The 19,953-nt window shown below is 34.0% G+C and overlaps 1 protein-coding gene across 4 annotated transcripts in view; it reads right to left on the reverse strand.

Annotated features, from left to right (window-relative positions):
* Positions 1 to 19,953, reverse strand: part of ZBTB44 (zinc finger and BTB domain containing 44) — a 67,243-nt gene that overhangs the window by 20,609 nt on the left and 26,681 nt on the right. For 3 of the 4 annotated variants that reach the window (XM_039878835.1, XM_039878837.1, XM_039878836.1), the window contains exon 2: positions 3,282 to 4,352. The exons of the other annotated variant lie outside the window; for it this stretch is intronic. In XM_039878835.1, the coding sequence (XP_039734769.1) occupies positions 3,282 to 4,299 (1,018 nt within the window). In that variant the 5' untranslated portion in view covers positions 4,300 to 4,352. The remainder of the gene's footprint in view (positions 1 to 3,281; positions 4,353 to 19,953) is intronic. 4 annotated transcript variants of the gene reach the window in all.

Below are 19,953 nucleotides of genomic sequence, written 5' to 3' on the forward strand. Positions count from 1 at the left end.
TATTAAATATTATGTCAGTCTCTAGACTGACAAACTACCTCTTAGATATCTTCTTTAATAAATCAGTAAGTAAAATTAGGTACTCTTATGAAGTATTCCTATGTAGTATGGAAGAAAGTACCATATACATCTTCCCTTTCTCCTTTCCGCATTTTTTGGCTGCCCATTATATACTAAGAACTCAATTTTTCTGTAAGGCTTTGTTTTAGTGTATAAATTTAGAGTTAAGATAGGTTAGATGAGAGTGATTAATACATCTGCTACAAAGGCAAGGAAGAAAACCTCACCTGGATAATTTGATTACACGATATTCAGCTCAGAGTTGTTCGCATGTCTGCTTTAAAACAGAACTCACATTTTTATAACAGAATATATTAGAAATTAGGCTTATACAACTGAAAGATTTATCTACTTATGTTCCTAACTTCTCTATTTATGTTAATCTAGTACAGGCAAAATCTGAACTGATTAATATCCTTGAAAATGGTAAAATAAGACTATTTCACATGTCTCGTTAGCAAGATATTCAGTTAGATTAATATTTGGTTTCTAAGTTCTCAGATAAATGATTAACATAGTAATTATTCATCAAACAGCTCATTATTCAGAATAAATGAAGCTGTTTTCAGGATTAAAGACTCTAGTAACTTAACAAAAACTTGGGTCACATCAACAAATAGCTATGATCTCCTGCCATTAAATATCTTATTGGATGTGTGGTCACTTGAATTCTTCAAATGTATCTTGACCCAAATTCAGTAATATGATTTTTAATCGGCATTGAGGATTGAACTGTGCCCCCTCTAAAGACCTATTCAAGTTTTAACCCCTGGTACCTGTGAATTTGACATTATTTGAAAATAAGGTCTTTGCAGATGTAATCAAATTAATGAGCTCATATTGGAGTAGGGTGGGGCCCAATCCAATGACTGGTGTCTTGATAAGGGGAGGGAGATTTGGATCTGACGCCAAGGGAATGCCACATGAAGACAGAGGTAGAAATCACAGGCATGCAACTACAAGTTAAGAACTGTCAATAACTGCCAGAAGATAGGAAGGAAGGATTGATCATTCCCCTGTAGCCTTCAAAGGGAGCATGGCCCTGACAACACCTTAAATTCAGCCTTCTGGCCCCCTGAATTATGAAAGAATAAATTTCTGCTGTTTAAATTACCCAGATTATGGTACTTTGTTGTGGCAGCACTGGGAAACTCATATAGTGAGTCAAAATTCAAGAAAGTAGTAACGAAGTTACTATGGACTTCATGGTTCTTCAATCTTTTGGAGAAATCCTCTTTATTATTCTGTTAGCTTTCTTTACTCTCTGAATATAAATATTTATCAAGGATCAGTCCTTTGGTTTTGGCACATATATGTATATATATGCATAAATGTATATGTTTATAAATATATTAATATAACCCTGCCCCCCCCCCACGTTGAGATTCAATCTGTCAGTGCTAAATGACCTAAAAGACCCATATTGGTAATCTTCAGTCATGATCTCACCAATCCTGCCTTTTTAAGTGCTCTGTGGCATAATATTGCTTGGTTAGCAGCCAAGCATAAATCACATAAATTTGACCTTTTTGACTTACTCTTAAAATTAGGTTTCCACTTCTTTCTGATTTTCATATTATAGTTATTGCATTTAATAGGCTCCTTTATATGATTGCTATTATTTTTTGTACCATTAAGAAAAACTGTAAAAGACTTAATGTAAGACACATCTGAATTCAGATATGAAAAATTGTGCCTCAGAATCACTAATTATAACATTAACAATATTTTCGTAGTACCCTGACCCCTCCCATTCTCTTAATCCGTATATTCAAATATCATCAGGTAGTAATGATTCTTCCTCTACAAAGCCTTTTAATATCCATTTTCTTTATAGTTTTACTCTAAGCATCTTCATTCATTCAAAGACAACCCAGTAACTGATTTCTGAAACTGTCTTTGCTCAGCAAAATTCCCTGCATATCAATACCAAATTAATTTTCCTAAAATATATGTAAATGTTTTTCTTTTTATTTCCTTTAAGGTAGACTCCTTATCAACCCTAGGACTGGATCCAAGCTTAGTTGGCCTAGCTGTGGCAGACACTGCTAGCTGCATACAATATCCATTCTCCTTTATATTTGTTTGAGGCAGTTATACAACCAAGATACATTTCTTCCCAGATTCCCTTGCAGCTAGAACAACCATGTGATACAATCTTGCAGAAGTTTTTTAGGGATTTCTGGGAACATCTGTACTTTCCTGATATAAACACTACCCCTCCCTTTCTAGAATATGAGGCTAAAAGATGAAGCAAACATTTTGTAACCATGAAGCAATAAGCATTCAAATAAAACTGACAAAGGACGGTAGATTATAAATATATAAGGAGCCTAGGTCACTGATTACATTGTAGGGCCACTGTACCAGTCCTGGACTTTCTATTTCTGAATGTTTTATGTGATAAAATTAAAATCCTGTTTGGTTTAAGCCACTCTGAAGGAATTCTGTTACATGCAGTTGAATGCAATCCTAACTGAAACTCGTGTTCAAGGCTCTTCACAACATGCTCTTGACCACTCATTTTGTCTTATCTCCCATTATTTTCCATACTGGAGAGCTTCCATGCTTTATTCACACCATTCTGCATTAAATTCACTGCTTACCAAACATGCAATGCTCTTCCACACCTCTGTGCTTTTACACATTTTCGAAGAAATGTCATTCCCTCAACTGGGCAAATTCTTCCTTATTAAGATCCAGCTCAAATATATAGTATTAAGGTGCTCTTTCCTTTATGGAGCCATAATACTTTGTGCATATCTCTAGCCTAGCATTAACCGTTGATTTATACATCTGCTTCCTCAATTATACTATTAATTCCTCAGATGCAGCAACTACCTCTTTTTTTTTTTTTACCATGTATACTCAATGCTTGGCACATGCTAAGTTTCCAATCAATATTTTAATATAGAATAAAACACTAACTGGATTTTTTTAAACTGGTATTTTTTGCATTGAAAGTAATTCACAATTCATTCATCTATATCTGTATCTGCCTTTGTCCAATCAGATACCATTCAACTATTTTCTTTCTTCCCCAATGTATAACTTGCGAAAAAAATGTATAGTACCAGTAGCACATAAAAAAATCCAATTATCATGTTTTATTCTTCCTAATATTTCCTATAGGACCCAGCACAAAACTTTTCATCTAGTAAGCACTTAAAAATGCTTGAATTGACTTTAAAACATCATGAAAAACACAGAAGACATTATACCTATAGAGGAAGACTGTGGACTAATCAGAAGGTCCTCTTGGACTTGTTCACTTCCTGGCACTGTCTGCTGATCACTCAGTGAACTCTGAGATGCACTGACAGGCTGGGATACTTCCTCATGGACCTCCTCATCACTTAACCTTTCTACTTTGACCCGGACATCTTCTTCAGTACCCAAAGGCAAGGTAGTTTTTGTGCTCTCACAAGTCACAAAATCAGCCATTCTTCTACCTGTCTCAGATGGGCCAGGTAATTCTAAGGTCCGGGTATTTTCTGCCTGCTTAACCTTATCAGGCTGAATCCTTCGATCAATTCCAAAAGGAAAAGTCCAGGGAAAAGCTAAAGAAGAGTCAACTGGTTGATTTCTATTTTCTGAGTAGGAAGCTGAAGAATTCAATACCTGGGGAGAACTTGTTTGTGTGCTACACTTTACAGGACTTTCAGGAGACATAACAATGTAGCTTTTGCGCTTTCTCCGGGATTCGCGGCAGACAGGAATGGTTCTTTCTACCACACTGCACTCTGAAGACACTGGAGAAATGCTTCCATCTCGAGAAGTAAAATTGCAGTTAGAGTTATTTTCTTGTCCAGCATCTAGACCCTTTTCTGGTTGACTATTAGGTGTATTCCATAAAATGCTTGATTTCATGAACTCTGAGCAGGTGCTAGCAACACTAAACATTTGCATATAGCTGGCTGCAGCTAAAACATCAATGATATTTTCTGTGTTAATTGACAGAGTGGCTGTGTAAGCATATTCTAAAAGCGGTATAAAACCAGTCACTGTAACATGATGCAAATCCAACACATTTTTGTTCTCATCCTCTGCTTGGCCTACAAGTTTGGTGCGAAAAAAATCACTGCAAGCTGCTAGTACCACCTTATGTGCCCGGAAGATTTTGTCCTGGACACGAATAGTGATATCACAAAAATGTCCATCATTTCGCAGCATATTTAGCTTTCCAAGCATTTCCTGGCTGTGGGAAGAGGAGCTATGAGTAAACGTTTTCACACCCATCTTTTCCTTCTTCTATAGATGCTCTTCAAGGATGCAAATGAATCAGAAATGACCTAAAAAATACATAAAATAAGCATTAATTGATGGAGCCAAGAATATGCAATGCAGAAAGGAAAGTCTCTTCAACAAATGGTGTTGGGAAAACTACACAGCCATATGCAAAAGAATGAAACTAGATTATTATCTTATACCATACACAAAAATTAACTCAAAATGGATTAAAGATTTGAATGTAGGACCTGAAACAACAAAATACATATGCACTAAGCTCATGAACATTGGTCTTAAAGATGATTTTTGTGAACCTAACTCCAAAAGCAAGGAAACAAAAACAAAAATAAATGAATGGGACTACATCAAACTAAAAAACTTCTCCAAAGCAAAACGAAACAAAAAATGGCAACTAACCCAATGAGAGAAGATTTCTGCAAATGATACTTCCAATAAGGAAGTATATATACTTCTTTATATATCTGAAATATATAAAGAACTCACACAACTCAACAACAACAAAACAAACAAACAACCTGAATAAAAAGGGGACAGAGGATCTGAGGAGACATTTTTCCAAGGAAGACATACAGATGAGCAATGAACATTACATCACTAATTACTAGGGAAACGCAATTCAAAACCACTATGAGATACCACCTCACTTGTTGAGAGTGGCTATTACTAGTAAGACAAGACATATCACATGTTGGAGAGAATGTGGTGAAAAGGGAACCCTTACACATTGCTGGTGGGAATGTAAATTGGTGCAGCCACTCTGGGAAACAGTATGGAGCTTTCTTAACAAATTAAGAATAGAACTACCATATGACTCAGCAATCCCTCTTCTGGGTATTTATGCAAAAAGTTTGAAAACACTTACTCGTAAAAATATATGTACCCTTATGTTCACTGCAGCATAATTTACAATAGCCAAGACATGGAAACAACCTATCGACAAGTGATTAAAGAAGATGAGGTACATATATACAATGGAATAGTGCTCAGCCATAAAAAATACTACTATTTGTGGCAATATAAACGGATCCAGAGAGTACTATGCTAAGTGAAACAAGTCAGATGGAAAAGGACAAAAACTAAGATTTCACTCAAATGTGGAATATAAAACAAAAAGCAACAAACGAATGAACAAAACAAGTTAAACAAACTCACAGATACAGAAAACAGATGGTAGTTATTAGATGGGAAGGGAGGTCAGGTGAGGGTGAAGAGAGTAAAGAGGATTAAATATATATGGTGATGGAAGGAGACTAGACTTTGGGTGGTGAGCGCACAATAAAGTACACAGATATCAAATTATAATGTTGTATACCTGAAATTTATATAATGTTATTAACCAATGTTACCCCAATAAATTGAATAAAAAAATAAAACCTCTTCATGGAAAACTTCACATACAAAAAACCCCAAACACAAAAATTCCCCCTACCTAGTCCACCCAACTGTCTAATCAGTGGAGTCTATGAACTGTTTTAATGAGCTGCATAGTTTTAAATAATAAGTTTGTAAATAATGACAATTATGTGCCAGACACTGTTTTAAATGCTTCGCATTTGATCATTTATTTGATTGTTATGATATCTCTATCAGCAGGAGCATTATTATCCCTGTCTGAAAGAAAAGAGTAATTACCTTGCTGAAATAAAAATGTTAGTAAGTGGCAGGCCCAGGGTTCAAATCCAAGCAGGCTGGCTCCAGAACCTGTATACTCTTAACCTCAATGCCATTTACTGCCTCTTCTAGGATATAAAGTAAATATAGATTAGATGGTTAAAAGTTCAGGTTTTAGAACATGATAGGCCTGAATTCTCTTCCTCAACAATTCCTCCAAGGCTGTTATAAGGACTAAATGAAACAATATATGCAGTAAATACTTTTGCACGGTATTTGGCACTCTATAACTGCTCAACAGATAAAAGCAGTTACTGTTGATTTTATTACTAATACAATAAAACAAACTTTCTGGAAGTAAATTTATTAAAAAACAATGTTTAGGAATCAATCAACTGATTGGATTTTCCTTTAAAAAAAAAGACGGTTTGCTGTCATCAGATTTTACATTTATTTACTAAAAATATAAAGAACTGACATTCTCAAATACTGTGAAGTTAGCTAATCTAACAATGATCAGTTTCTTTCCCTTTAACCTCTTTTTATACTCTCTAAGTGAAGTCAGGGAGGTTTATATTAGCCCTTTGACAAAGATAAGAAAACTAATGCTCAGAGAAGTTAAGTGACTACCAAACGACAAGCAAAGCTGAGTCTTCTAACTCTTAAATCACAGTACTTTTCCAATGCAAAAAACAAAACAGCTATGTACATCAATTATTTTACCTAAGATAAATAACTTTAAATAAATAACTCCTTAAAATTTGATTCATATCTCTGCTGTCCAGATTGCTCTGCTGTGAACAATCTCCACTTTTCAATAGTCTTTTAAGACTGGTTCCACACTAGTCAGTTGGTACTGAAATGATGCAAAACAAAGCAAATTTTGGGAAATACTTTTTGTAAATTAGATAAAAAAGATACCAAATGCTTCAAAAATATAGCCACCAATTAAAAATTATATTAAAGATGAATATTTACTGGACCAGGAAAAATGTTTGGTTCTGAGTATTATATGAATGCACAATTACTAACATATAATAAACACTCAATAGTGGTAGTTATTATTATACATTAGTGATAAATGTGATCAAAGAAAAATAGACTATGATCCCACCTTTGTGAAATATATATGTGTGTGTATTTGTACACATATGCAGAGCAAGAGAACATGAAGTCTTAACTAGAGATTCATGGATTCCCCTACCATGATCATTCTGAAACTATATATGGAGTAATGTCTGCATGTATATACAGTAGCTTTCTTCATATTTAAGAAAATCATTGGTAGAAGTATGGGTGTTTATTCTCTCTTTCTTGCACATTAAACAAACTTTTTCTTAAAACGACAACAGCAGCAACAATAATGACAGCATACTGCTACAAAACCCTGGGGTTTCAGGTACTCTAAAGTTATACAGGGTAGGTATACTTTTTCTTTCCCCCGAAAAGGGTTTCAAAAACTGAATATGGTAATCACATTCCACTCTTTCCTAAGGTTTCTCTTCTTTAAACTAAATATCTCTAGTCCCTTTTAGTGCGCCTTAAAGTTTGATTCAGTTGGAGGGACTTCTTTAAGAAGAAAAAACAAGTATCAAAAACAAGAATAAAGAATGGTTAATAACTACATTCCTATCAACAAGTACCTCAAATAGAAAAGAATTAAGTGCTCCGAAGAAAAGATACAGCAGCTAAATGGAAAAGAAAACAAGACCCCTATATATGATGCCTACAAGAGACTCATTTCAGATTAAAAGACACACAGACTAAAAAGAAGGAGATGGAAAAAGATACTGCCCTGATGGACCTAGAGGGTATTACGCTGAATGAAATAAGTCAGATAAAGACAAATATCATGATTTCATGTACACGTGGAATCTAAAGAGCAAAATAAACAACAACAAAAACAAACGTATAGATACAGAGAATATTTTGAGGGCTACTAGATAGGAGAGGAATTGCGGGGGATAACAAAAAGTGCAAAGGGATTAAGAAGTACAAATGGATAGTTACAAAACAGACATGGAGATATAGAGTGTAGCATAAGGAAAATAGTTAATAATGTTGCAATAAATATGTAAGGAAAAAGAGGGGTACTAGATTTAGTGAGGTGATCACTTTGTGAGTTATACAGATCTCTAATCACTATGCTATACAACTGAAACTAATATATTATTGTATGCCAACTATAACTGAAATAACCTCACTGAATTGCACAATGTAAATACGAGCAATTAATTGTCTATTACATTTCAATAAAGCCGGAAAAAAAATTTTTTTGATTCATATCCTTGCTATCCAGGTTGCTCTGCTTTGAACAATCTCTACTTTTCAATACTCCTTTATAACTGGTTCCATACAATATAACAGATATGGTAAGATTATAACTGAGCATACTTCAGTACTTTTACCTTCCTGTTCTGGACACAAATATTATTAAGACTAAATCAGGCATTCTTTAAAAAAATTTATTTTACCTTTTAAGTTTAATGGGGTAACACTGATTAATACAATTATATATTTTCAGGTGTACATTATAATTTGACATCTATATATTCTATTGTGTGATTACCACCCAAAGTCCAGTTTCCTTCAGCTATCATATATTTGATCTCCTTTACCCACTTCACCCTCCTCCATCCCCCAAAATGACCCCCTTTACCCCAGCTACTTCTTCCCTCCTCCCCACCCCATCCTCTAAATTAGGTATTCTGACAGTCAAATCATATCAATGATTTTGTTTACATCAACAGTAACTGACTTACTAGATGTGAGGCACTCTATTACGTGAAGGGAAGAACACAAGTACAAATAAAATATTGTCCTTGACCTCAATAAACTGACAGTATTTATGAAGACATAAGTGTCTAAGACTACAAGAGGTGTTGCAGTGTTATGTGAAAGCAACGAATGGAATATTTAATTCTCAATGTGCAAGGTGGAAGAGGGCAAGGCATAATGAAAGTAAAATTTTGCCAGGTGATGAAGCAGAAGTGAGTTCCAGGCTACCATGGGATGACACATGATCCCAGTGAGGGCTCCATTCTGATGTGCCTCCTTGTACAATGTGTGTACTGTACCAGCAACTTGTTGTAAACAGGCACTATAAGATATTCTAAATGTGAGCATGCAGAAGGCAATGTCAGTTCAAGCATCAAACAATCCATTATACAAATGTCCCTTCAAATGTTCTATGCAGGTAAATGTATATGGTGAAGGAGAAAAGAAAAATAAACTCTAAAGATTTCCAGCTGAATTAATGTATAAAGGTCATTGAATATTCTAATATGAGAAGACAAAATGATCAATCTGAGACTCTTCCCTGTCTGAATCACATGATAGAAAGGATAAAAGGACTAATATTCTATGCTAAGACAGCCAGGCAAGGTCTCTGAAAGTTATCTTGACCATAACCAGAACTAAAAATTAAAATATAAACTTGCTTCATATATTTTCTCCCAAAAGTAATCACAATGAACACTAGACATTTAGAATTGGTCTAAGCAAACCACGCATCATTTAATGTATTTGCTGATTTCTCTCTCATAAGAATAATATGAAGAGGAAGAAAATGGGAGGGCTATTAAGTTTTGTGTTCATCTGCTGCATTTTGGTAAACTGGTATCTTTAAATAAGTCTGGCCATCAAGGGTGTTTAGTTTAACTGGGATTATGTGGTTCAGAGAGGAAACATGACAGTCTTAATCTAGGGACCTTAAGTATGAACAAAGGTAACAAAGGCAAGAAATTAAACAGCCTATCTGGAGAATATGTGCAACAGGGTGTTAAAATGAAACCATTTCAATCTTCGTTTGGGTGGAGGCCCCAAACAACGGATACTGTATTACAAAAAGAAGTGCTAGGCCACCTATTCAAGGATTTGGTGGAAAACTATTTTTTAACCTTGAGCTACACTACTTTCAACATTCAAAGAGTTAAACATTAGAAAAGAATTTTTGCGGAGAGTGACTGCCAAGAAAAGGGTTGAGGCATGTTTGCTATTTGTCTCAAGTCTATGGAAAATATGCCACATTTTAAAAAAATCTGAAAGGTATGAGTCTGATTTAAACTCTCGCTAAGACTAGGAAGATTGCTTACCATCTCCCAACAGTACATAAAAGCAATACAGTGCAGTGGTTGAGGAGGTTTGCATCCTGGTTCTGCCATTTATACCTGTGACCCTAGGCAGGTCACTAAACTGTACCTTAATTTCTTCAGCAGTAAAATAAAGAAGAGAGTTCTGAAGATTAATTGGCTTAATACGTATACAGTGCTTGTAACAGGACCAAGCACAAAATAAATCCTAAACAAACACTGGCTGCTCCTGCTGCTGCTATTATAACTATTAAAGACCTTTCTTTCTTACTCAAACCTTGCCTCTCTCAATCCTGGAGGGGTCAGAAATTACAGTCAGCAAAGAGGAGGAGTAAAAGGGCAAAGAGGGGGAAAAACAGAAAGAAAAAGGAAGTCAAATAACCTCACTTTTACTGCATGCCTGAATGAGGCCTGAGGTGGGAAAACTTTGACTCTGAATTACATTTACTAGTTCTTGAAACTAATGTTTTTATTTCCTGAAAGTGACCAAAGTTATTAAGACGTGCCTTTCAAGGAGCTGGAGGGAGAACTAACACTGCAGAATAAATTGAAACGGACAGTGGAGGACAAAAATTAAATGGACTCTGAGTACCTTCTGTAAGTCAAACTTGTTCAATGGAATGGTTACACATACAAAGTCTGATATAGCTGGAGGTATGGGATGAGAGAAGGATGAAGAATATACTGGAAAATGCCTTGTATTTATTACATGAATTTCTCAACACACATCTGTGGAAACTTAAGTCTTATTACATACTCTATAATAAAAAATCACAAAGATAATATAACTTGAAAATAACGCAATATCATATATTGTGGCAAAGCTTGGGATGAACTACATTATTTTAAAAAGTCATACATAATATGGATCATTCAGAAAAGAAGCCAGAAAGTATAACCTGAAATTTTTATAAATTAGATAATTCTGTTAAAGAAACATCTCATTTCTCTCCGTGTGTGTAGATGAATATGCATGTATGTAGTTATATATTTGGAGCTCATTTAAAACACCTGAGTAAAGATAAATATTTCTTAATTCCAATTACTAATGTAGAGGTTATGCAGCATTTAAGAGTAACATAAATATATTTGTGTAATAGTTTTGCAATTTGAACTAGTAATTCAGAAATAGTTTTCTTCCCACTCCTTTGATTCCAAATTACTGATGGGATATTATATATGCTTATGAAAGAAGTAATTGCTAATAATATAGACTTGAAGGAGAAAAAAGAATCCTATGATTTTGTTTTGTAATTAGGTTGAAAATTTTTTGCTAAATAAGGTATAAGCCTAGATAAACGACAATGATATTAGTTTCACAAATCCTACTTTTTGAATTCTAACACTTCTATTTACTAGTCGGGCATTAAATTTTAGTCAAGTTATTTTACCTTCATATGCTTTAGTTTTCTCACATGTAAAACAGGAATAAGGGAAAATTATACTTTCAAGACAGTCAAGAGGATTAAATTGCACAATTCCTAGTACAAGGTAAGCATTCAGTATTAGCTACTATTATTACCCTAGAAAAGATGTGAATAAAAATGGAAATCAAATTTCAAAATGTCTATTTCTTATATGACACAGAGCACATCTTGAATATGTACATTTTGCTATAAAGATTAGTTCATGGGAAGAATTATCAGAGGATCTGCGATTAAAATGGAGTAGTAATTCTCAGCACATAAAGTGACGAGGCTGCCTAAAATAATTAAAGAGAAAGTAACGAGAGACTGCTAACCTTGAAAGTAATTTGGGAGGATGGGAAAACGTGATATTTAATAATAATTTGTATGTTTAAGTACCCAGTCACATCTCGAAACTGGATGTTTACAAATGAGACAAGATTTTAATTACCCTAAAACTGAACTGAGATCATTTCATTCCCACTGTATATTCTAATTAAAACCAATCAAGGACAGAAAAGGTTAAGGAGAAAAACATATAGTTATAAGAGGTTTATCCAGATAGAAATTTATATGTGAAGTTCTCTGTACTAGTTGACTGTCTACTATGTAGCAGACATAACACTAGCTTTAGATAGTATCTAACTTGAGGTAAGATGAATAATATTCTGATTTTGTGGAGGAAATTGAAACTTGGAATATTACTTTGTTCAAGATCACTCACTTATGTTTATGCCATACTAAGGACCTTATAGGTAGCCATTGGGGAGTAGTATAGTTATATCTAAAATTTGAAAAGATTATCCTAGTGGCAATATAAAGGGTAGATTTAATGGTGGCTATTACAGCAGTGCAAGTATATGATAAAATTGAACCAAATCAAGTGGCAATGAGGATAGAGAAAATACATCTAAGAATATTTAGGAGGTAAAACCACCTGAACATGAGTCTACTGGGGATAAGGTAGGGGAGTAGCTAGAAGAATCTGACCCTGGGTCTCTGGCATGGATAATTGAGTACATAGTATTTTCATCAAAGAAGATAGAGAATGAGAGAAAGGACTGGTTTTGGTAGGTATTAATGATGAATAGAAAGAAATATTTTTAGTCATGCTAAATCTGAAAATACCTCAGAGAGAAATACCTGAGTGCAACTTTATATATGAAGTTGTCCATTCTGGTCTGGAGTTCAGGGAAGAGGTTAGAGCTGGACCTAAATACCGCATTTTATGTACTGATAAATTTCATTCTGCTGAATGTTAGAGCTGAAGACATCTGAAGAATGTGTGGAGAAGAGGGCAGAAATGCAAGCTGTAAGAAGCTTAGTGCAGGAAGAGCAAAAGGATTCAGTGAAAACATTTTATGGTGCCTAATTTATCTTTTGATCCTGTTCGGTATCTAGAAAACACACAAAAGAGGCAGTACAATATGTGAATGGATAAATATGTCATGAAACTTCTATCTGATCTGGCTATTTAAAGTGCCTACATTTATAATCAGTGGTTAAAAAGTGAAAAGTTGCAATTTGAACTTACAGTCTTGAATTTGAATTAAAAGCATCAGCATGAACTCATAATGTAGTTAATTTTCAGGAATGAATATCCCCAGCACCCAGACTGGCTTCCAAATTCCATTTTTCCCACTAAAAGAAACCATGGCTCCTTAGAGAAATGGCTGATTATACTTCTGAGCCACTAAATGTCCACCTGAAACATCTTACTGAAGAGCAAGGTAGCTATCAAAGATACCTGGGGTTAGTCAAAACTCAAGTCACTTTGAGGAGGGTCTCAATGGCCAAAAATGGAATAATAAACTGAAACACATAAAATATGTTTAAATTCATGAATTCATATCATACTAGAAATGAAGACAAAGCCTCATCTTTAAAAGATACTACTGAACTAAATTATTTTGAAAACTGCTCCTAAAAAAGAGGAAATAAAAAATTTCCGATACAAATGTCATTTCTGGGTAATCGAAATATGAAAGAGGTAGCTCATAGAATTAGTCCAGCTAATAAATGAAGAATCAGAATTAATGGATCACCATTTTGCACTCTTCCTACTATGAAGAGGCACTGATCATCAATGACATAACTTTAGAAAGAGAGCAATAAGACATTCGAAAGAGAACAAAATCTGCTCAAATTTCCAGACCTAACCACCAATCTACAGGAAATACAGAAGTGACAGGAATATGTTAAGCTACACCACTGCAATGCAAACAACAAAATCTAGACAGTGAGAAACTACAGAACAAAAGACTTGGTTTTTCCTACTAATAAACAGCAAGGAAAAAAAAGGATAAAGGGGAACTAAAATAGGGAACTTGTAGATTAAAAAACAAAAGATTTTATGAACCACTCAGACTGTGTGCATGTTATTTGAAAAAATTAATGTATAAAAAATAAATTTATAAGTTAATTGGAAATTTGTGTCTGACCATTTCATAATGTCAAAAAAGTATTGTTAATTTTTAATGTGATAACATGGCTATGCACTTTATAAAACATCTTTATTAAGATAACTCACATCCTATACAAGCCGTCCTTTTAAAATATTCAATTCAAAGGTTTTTTAGTATATTCAGATATGTGCAACAATCACCAATTTTAGGACACTTTCACCTCACCACTTAAAAAGGAAACCTTGTATACATTAGCTATCAACTCCCCTCCCCAAACACACCTCACCTTCTAATCTACTTTTTGTTGTCATAACTTTCCTTATTCAGGACTTTCATATGAATGGAATATAATTTGTGACTGTGGCTGGCTTTGTTCACTTAGCAGAATGCTTTCAAGACTCATCCAAGTTGTAGCATGTAAAAGTCTTCATTAATTTTTCTGGCTGAATAGTACTCCGTTGTATGGGTATAGTACATTTTCTTTATCCATTCATCAGTTGGACATCTGAGTTGCTTCTACCTTTGGGCTACTATGAATAACGCTGCTATAAACATATACAAGTTCTTGTATGGACACGTTTCCAGCTTTCTTGCACATATATGTATGCAGTGGAATTGAGTCCTGTGGTAACTCTTTATTGAGAAACTGCCAGACTGTTTTCCAAAGTGGCTGTACCTTTACATTGCCCCAACAACATATGAAAATTCTGATTTCTCCATATCCTTTTTTCAGTATTGTTTTGAATATTCTGGGTTCCTTGCAACTCTATATGAATTTTAGAATCAGGGTGTCAATCTCTATAAAGTCAGTGTGGATTTTGATAGGGATTATGCTCAGTTTATAGATTAGACTGGGGAGAACTGCTACTTCACAATGTTGAGTCTTCCGAATCATGAACAAAGGGTGGTTTTCCATTACTTAGACCGTCTTTAATTCCCTTAAACAGTATTTTGCAGTGTCTAGAGTATGTGTTAAACTTCCTGTCAAATTTATTCCTATTTAATTCTTTTTAATGCTATTGTGAATGGAATTGTATTCCTAATTTCATTTTCGATGGTTCATTGTTCACAGTATTCCTTTATAATCTTTATTATTCCCTTCCATCTGTTTGCTATAGATTTAGTTTGTTCTTCTTACAGTGTCTTAAGGTGGAAGGTTGATTTGAGGTCTTTATTTTTGGTTAATATAGGCATTTACAGGTATACATTTCTAATTAAGCACTGCTAAAGCTGGATGTCATAAATTTTGGCATATCATACATTCCATTTTCAATCACTCAGAATGTTTTCTGATTTCCTATTTGATTTTTTTCTTTGACCCACTATTTAGAAGTATGTTTGTTTTTGCTATTAAGTTGTTTTAAGCTCTTTAAATATTTTGGATATTAAACTCATTGTATAGATAATTTGCAAATTATTTTCCACCATTCAGGTTGCCTTTTCATTTTGCTGATGCCTTACTTTACTGTGCAGATGATTTTTAGTGTGTTGTAGTCCCACTTATTTTTACTTTTAGAGTCATATTCCAAACATCAACACCTAGACTAATAGTAAAGAGCTTACTGCCTGTGTTTTCTTCTAGAAGTTTTATGGTTTCAGGTCTTACACTAAAGTCTTTAGTCAATTTTCAGTTAATTTTTGTGTATGCTGTAAAATAGTGGTCTAGTTTAATTCTTTTGAATGTAACTGTTCAGTTTTCCCAACACCATTTATCTCAGAGACTCTTCTTTCCCCATTGTATATTCTTTGTTGTAAATTGATCATATTGTTAAATATATTTGTCTATTCTGTTCCATCACTGATCTGTGTCTTTTTTTTGTGCAAGTACCATACTGTTTTGAACACAACAGTTTTGTAGTAGAGTGTGATATCAGAGAGCATAATACCTCCAACTCTGTTCTTTTACAAGACTGCTTTGGCTATTCATGGCTTTTTATGGTTCCATATAAATTTTCAGATTATTTGTTTTTCTGTGCAAAATGCTATTAGAATTTTCATAGAAATTGCACTGAATCTGTAGATTGCTTTGGGCGATATAGACATTTTAATGGTATTAATTCTTCCAATCCATGAACACAGGATATCTTTCCATTTATTTGTCTTTTCCAATTTCTTTCATCAATGTGCTATAGTTTTCAGTGTACAGGTCTTTCACCTCCTTGGTTAAATTTATTCTTAGGTATTTTACTCTTTTTGATGCAACTGTGAGATTTTCTTAATTTCTCTTTCTGACAGTTATTAGTGCAGAGAAACTACTAATTTCTGTATACTGACTTTTATATTCTGCAACTTGACTGAATTCATTTATTAGTTCTAACGGTTTATTGGTGGAATCTTTAGGGTTTTCTACATAAAGTATCATGTCATCTGCAAACAGTAAGTTTTACTGCTTCCTTTCCAATTTGGATCCTTTTTATTTCTTTTTCTTGCTTAATTATTGTGAGTAGGACTTTCCAATACTACGTTGAATAAAAGTAGAGGGCATTATTGTTTTATTCCTGATCTTAAGAAGAAAAGCTTTCAGCTTTTCACTGTTGAGTATGATGTTACCTGTGGGTCTGTCATATACAGCCTTTATTATATTGAGGTACATTCCCTCTATATCCACTTTCTTGAGAGCATCATAAATGCTCAATTTTTCAAATGCCTTTTCTGTATCTACTGAATAATCATATGATTTTTTTCTTTGTTAATGTGGTGTATCACGTTGACTGATTTGTGGATGTTGAATCATCTTTTCATTCTGGAATAAATCTCATTTGATTATGGTGTATAATCCTTTTAATATTGTTGAATTCAGTTTGCTAACATTTTGTTGAGGATTTCTGCATCAATGTTTATCAAGGATATTGGCTTGTAATTTTCTTTTTTGTGTGGTGTCCTTTTCTGGTTTTGGCATCAGGGCAATGTAAAATGAGTTTGGAAGTGTTCTCTCCTCTTCAATTGTTTTGGAAGAGTTTGAAAAGGATAGGTATTAATTCTTTCAATGTTTGGTAGAATTCACCAGTGAAGCCATCAGGTCTTGGACTTTTGTTTGTTGGGAGTTTTTTGATAACTGATTCAATCTCTTTACTAGAACCATTACTATTCAGATGTTTTTCATCATGGTTCATTCAGTCTTGGAAGATGGTATGTTACTAGACATTTATCCATTTCTTATAGGTTGTTCAATTTGTGGGCATGTAATTATTCACAGTAGTCTCTTATAATTCTTTGTATTTCTGTGGTATCAATTGTAACTTCTTCATAATCTGATTTTAGCTTTTTAAGCCTTTTTTTCTCTTGGTGAGTCTAGCTAAAGGTTTGTCAATTTTGTTTATCTTCTCAAAGAAATAGTTCTAAGTTTCATTATCTTTTCTATTGTTTTTCTAGTCTCTAGTTCATTTATTTTTGCCCTGATCGCTACTATTTCCTTCCTATTAACTTTGGGCTTCATGGCTTCATTTGTCCTTCTCTTGAACATTTCCTTTAAGTGTAAAGTTGGATTGTTTGAGATTTTTGTTTCTTGAAGTAGGCCTGTATCGTTATGAACTTCCTTTTTAGAAATGCTTGTGCTGCATCCCATAGATTTTGGAATGCTGTAATTCAGTTTTCATTTGTCTCAGGTATTTTTTGATTTTTCCTTTGATTTCTTGGCTGATCCATCGGTTGTTCAGGAGCACACTGTTTAATCTCCACGTATTTGTGATTTTCAGTTTTCTTTTTGTAACTGATTTCTGGTTTCATGCCACTGTAGTCAGAGATGCTTGATATGATTTTAATCTTCTTAAATTTATTAAGACTTGTTTTGTGGCCTAACATGTGATCTATCCTGGAGAATGCTCCGTATGCTGCTTTTGGATGGAATATTCTATATATACCCATTAAGTCCATATAGTCAAATGTGTCATTTAAGGCCAATGCTTATCTTACCGATTTTCTGTCTGCATGATCTATCCATTGATGTAAGTGGAGTATTAAAGCCCCCTACTATCTTTGTACTGCTACTTTTCTCTTTAGGTCTGTTAATATTTACCTTATATACTCAGGTATTCCTATGTTGAGAATATCTGCAAATAATACATCATGTTGGACTGACCCTTTACCATTATGTAATACCATTGTCTTTTATTAGTCTTTGCTTTAAAGTCTATTTGGTCTGATGTAAGTATAGCTACACCTACTATCTTTCTGTTTCCATTTGTTTGGATTATCTTTTTCCATCCCTTCACTTCCAGTCTGCATGTATCCTTAGATCTGAAGTCTCTTGTAGGCAACATATAGATGAATCGTTTTTTTGTTTTTTTTTAAAAATCTATTCAGCCACCGTAATCTTTTGATTGGAGAATTCAGTCCCTTTACAATTAAAGTAATTATTGATTGGTATGTACTTACTAACACTATGTTAATTATTTTTCTGGCTGTTTTTGTAGTTCCTCTCTTCTCTTGTGGTTTTATGACTTCCTTTAGTATTATGTTTACACTCTTTCTTTGTAGCTACTACGAAGTTCAAATATAACAGCCTACATATAGAAGTTTTTTTGATAGCAATTTAAGTTTGAATATATTCTAAAAACTCTTTAATTTTACCATGTTTTAGATGTCATATTTCACATCTTTTTATGTATACCTTAACTAATATTTAATTTTATTAGTTACACACCACATAATGACGTTTCTGTCAATGATGGACCTCACATATGATGGTACTTTCATAAAATTATACTGGAGCTGAAAAGTTCCTATTGCCTAGTGACACTGTAGCCACTGTTAATATTGCAGTGCAATGCATTACTCACATGTCTGTGGTAATGCTGGGGTAAACAAACCTACTGCACTGCCAGTCATATAAAAGTATAGCATATACAATTACGGTAGCAGGTCATACTATCCAGGTTTGCAAAAGCACACTCTATGATGTTTGCACAATGATGAAATTGCTTAATGATGTATTTCTCAGAACTTATTTGTTATTATTAAGCACTGCATGGCAGTACTTTTATCTTTTAAGCTTAATAATTTTATAGGTGGCAAATCCACTACCTTTACTATTTATTTGCCTTCACAATGAGCTTTTTACTTTCATATGTTTTCTTGTTACTAGTTAGTGCCCTTTCTTTTCAGCTTACAGAAGTATCTTTAACATTTCACGTAAGGCTGGTTTAATGGTGATTAACTCTTTTAGCTCTTGCTTATCTGGAAGACTTTATTTTTTCAATTCTAGACAGAACTGAAATTTTTTCAATGCAGGGTAGAGTATTCTGGTTGTAAACTTTCTCCTTTCAGTACTCTGCTTAAATCATGCTACTCCTTCTGGCCTGCAAAATTTTTGTTGAAAAATCAGCTTATTGTCTTATGAGGGTTCCCTTGCATGTAATATGTTGTTTTTTCTCTTGCTGCTTTTAAGGTTAACTTTTGATATTTTAATTATAATTTGTCTTGGTGTGGATCTCTTTGGGTTCATCTTATTTGGAAATCTATGAGCTTCCTAGACCTGGATGTCTTTTTAGTTCTCCAGGTTAGGGAAGTTTTCAGCCATTATTTCTTCAAATAAGTTTTCTGCCCCTTTCTCTTCTCCCTCTGGGACCCCTATAATGAGAATATTATTCCACTTGAGGTAGTCCTATAGGTCTCTTAAGCTGTTTTTTTTTTAAACATTATTTTTTTTTCTTTTTGCTACTCTGTTTGGCTAAGTTCCACTGCCCTGTCTTCCAGGTCACTGACCTGTTCTTCTGCATCATCTCGTCTGCTATTGTATTTTTAGTTCAGTTATTGTATTCTTCAATTCTGGGACTTCTATCTGGTAATTTCTTATATTTTCTCTCTTTGAAATTCTCACTTCATTCACATATTCTCCCAGAGTTCAGTGAGCATCTTTATGATTCTTATTTTGAACTCTTTATCAGGTAAAATTACTTCTGTTTCATTAAGGTCCCCCCACCACCCCCGGGGGGTTAGCTTGCTTTTTTGTTTGGAACACATTCCTTTGTTTCCTCATTATGCCTGACTCCCTTTGTTTCTATGGGAGCTACCTCTCCCAGTCTTGAAGTGGCCTTGTGAAGTCACTGAACCTTATTGTTCAATCTTATCCTGGTGCTAGATTGAATTTGGAACCTTCCTGATTGTCTAAGCAGCCTGATTTATTCTTAA

The sequence above is a fragment of the Pteropus medius genome, unplaced genomic scaffold (genome assembly GCF_902729225.1).
Source record: "Pteropus medius unplaced genomic scaffold, Ma_sr-lr_union100, whole genome shotgun sequence".
NCBI lineage: Eukaryota > Metazoa > Chordata > Mammalia > Chiroptera > Pteropodidae > Pteropus > Pteropus medius.